General features: G+C 72.0%; 1 protein-coding gene across 1 annotated transcript in view; it reads left to right on the top strand.

The window, feature by feature from the left end:
- Positions 1-2,052: 2,052 nt before the first annotated feature.
- Positions 2,053-2,725, top strand: part of STMN3 (stathmin-like 3) — a 1,916-nt gene continuing 1,243 nt past the window's right edge. Inside the window, exons 1-2 of the mRNA XM_012728168.1 lie at positions 2,053-2,175; positions 2,351-2,635. Of these exons, the coding sequence (XP_012583622.1) occupies positions 2,094-2,175; positions 2,351-2,635 (367 nt within the window). The 5' untranslated portion in view covers positions 2,053-2,093. The remainder of the gene's footprint in view (positions 2,176-2,350; positions 2,636-2,725) is intronic.

The raw sequence follows: 2,725 nt of genomic DNA, 5'->3' as shown, positions 1-2,725 counted from the left end.
GGACACAGTGAGCGCTGGGCTGCGCCCTCTGCGCTGCACGCCTGGCCTGGGCCTCCAGCTGCACCCGCCCGGCCTCAGGCACCTCGGCTTCCCGGCCTGAGTGCGTCCACGGGGGGCTGGCCAGCCGAGGCCTGGCGCCGGCCCTCTGCAGCAAGGTGGCATCTGGAGGCCCCTCCAGCTCCGAACACGGACTCCCGCTGGCGCTGGCAGCACGTCCTCAGCCACTAGACGCCCTGCCCCCTGACTCGCCACTGGCCCTCTGGGCCCCTGGCCGCGTGAGAACTGGCCTCCTGGGGAGCAGGCGTCTCCTGGGCACTGGCTTGGGGCAGCGGTGGGGACTGAGCTCTGCTGCTGGCAGCTGCAGGACATCCTCAGCCGGCTGGACACTTGTCCCCGGCAAGCTGTGGCCTCAAGGGCTCTGGCCTCTGCCTGCAGCCCCTCCTGCCCACACAGCGCTGAACCGCGCTGCAGCCAGCCGCCCGCTGTGGCGAGAACCTGGGCCCCACCACACATGTCTGGTGCACAGACGCTGCACAGGCTCCGTGGGGGGCTCCGGGCAGGGGCCGAGGCCGACACCTGTTTGGGGGCGGGGGGGTGCCGCCAGGAGACAGCTGGGCCGGGTGACCGGCCCCTGCTCCAGCCTGCACCCCGTGCCCCCGCCGCAGGTGCCCCCCGCCACTGCTCCCATCCACACCTGCCTCTCTGAGCACGAGTGGCTGCCTGCCGCCTCCCAGGGCCGCAGACGGCCAGGTCTGCTTCCCCCCACGAGGGCGACCTGCAGGCCAGCTCTGGGATGACCCGCGGCCCTTCTGAAGCCCGAGCATGCGAGCGCTGCGTGAACAGGGGCTGCTTGCAGGAAAGCCAAGCGGCCAGGCCGCACACACCCCCTTGGGGCCCCCGGCCCTTCAGCCTGCAGGCGCCATCCAGAGAGCGGGGCCTGCCCTGCCTCCCGCAGGCCACACTGCTGCTGGCCCGGGGCCTCTGCCCACAGCCTCCCGCGCTGGCCAGCAGGACACTGACATTGGAGGCTGGACGGCGCCGCCCTGGGTGGCCACACCCAGGTGCCTGTCCCCTGCCCCCGCCCATCTCCCCACCAAGCTGCGACACCGCCAGCTCATCCTGCAGACGGGGCCTCCAGTGCTGTGCGGTGGGGGGCGGTCTCGTCCCCCCCGTGTGTCCAGGTGTGTGCCTGCCCTTGGGGGTTCCTGAGACCACGTGCTGCCCCCTCCCCCTAAGGAGGTCCTGGAGGCCCCCAGCTTCTCCAGCTGGGGGGGCGCCTCACGGGGCACAGCCCCGCCCCCCCGACTGCTCTCTGGCAGCTGCGAGACCGCCCCCACCTGGCCCTGGGGCCCTGTGGTCCCTGCGCCCCGCAGGGTCCAGGCCACCAGGCCAGGCCAGCCTGCTGGGCCAGCAGGCACCCTTCCCGCTGGCTGCGGCGCCAAAGGCGCCCATGCTGCCGGTGCTGAACGGACAGCTCCTGCCGCACTGGCGCTGAAGAGGCTGGTGCTCCCTGGGGTGGCCCGACACCCTTGGGCCAGTGGCGGGCAAGAGGGTGGAGGCCTCACCCAGGTGTGCAATTCAACAAAGCGGGGCCACAGGGGCGACCCTGTGCTGTCAGGTCACTGCGTGGGCAGCCTTGTCCCTCCAAGTGGGCGAGGGAGCGGGTTGTGGGGGGCCAGAGGGTGGAGAGAGCACGTGCGTGGGACAATGGGTCAGTGGCCGCACGGCGGGGGCGGCGATGGACAGAGCCAGAGGGGGGTAGCAGCGGTGGGCAGAGTGGGGGGGAGTGGCGGTGGGCAGAGTGGGGGGGGAGCGGCGGTGGAGAGAGCAGGAGGAGGGGGGGGGGGGGACTAGCCGTGGACAGAGCCAGGCAGGTGCACCCTCAGAGCAGAGGAGAGGCTGAGGGGCGGGACCCCAGAGGCACGCTGGGGGGGAGGGGTCAGGCAGAGGCAGGTTCTCAGAGACAGGCAGGGGGAGCAAGCTCGACCACAGCAGGTTGGGGGCTGCTGCGGTGGGGCCGTGGGGGGGCCAGTGGGTGTGGGGGGCTGGGGCACCCTGCTCATGCGGGCCTCCCCACAGCCTACAAGGAGAAGATGAAGGAGCTGTCCGTGCTGTCTCTCATCTGCTCCTGCTTCTACTCTCAGCCGCACCCCAACACCATCTACCAGTACGGGGGTGAGTGTGACCCAGCTGCCGTCCGTCCAGCTCCTGCGCCCCGGCTTGCCCGGCTAATGGAGAAGGGGCCTCTAGTGGGAAGGGTGCTGGCCGCGGGGCGACACCTGGGCCGCTCAGGAGCAGCTGCACCCCCAGCCTCAGCCCTTGCCCAGCCCCTTCTCCGTCCGCCCTGCAGACATGGAGGTGAAGCAGCTGGACAAGAGGGCCTCCGGCCAGAGCTTCGAGGTCATCCTCAAGTCCCCATCGGACCTGTCCCCGGAGAGCCCCGTGCTCCCCTCTCCCCCCAAGAGGAAGGACGCCTCCCTGGAGGAGCTGCAGAAGCGGCTGGAGGCGGCTGAGGAGCGCAGGAAGGTGAGGCCCTGCCTCGAGGCTTCCGCGGCCACGCACAGGACCCGGGCAGGCGCCCGCTTGGCTTCGCCCCTGGCCTCCCGGAGGCAGGACGCACACTGGAGCCAGCTGGGCGGGGACCAGGAGCCGCCGCTGGGGTGAAGGGGGCGGCCCTTGGCGGCGGGGGTCCGCGGCGGGGCGGTGCCAACCTCCCAGGGCCGGG

The sequence above is a fragment of the Condylura cristata genome, unplaced genomic scaffold (genome assembly GCF_000260355.1).
Source record: "Condylura cristata isolate star-nosed mole 26May11 unplaced genomic scaffold, ConCri1.0 scaffold00022, whole genome shotgun sequence".
Classification (NCBI taxonomy): Eukaryota; Metazoa; Chordata; class Mammalia; order Eulipotyphla; family Talpidae; genus Condylura; species Condylura cristata.
This window is presented reverse-complemented; position numbering and strand designations above follow the sequence as displayed.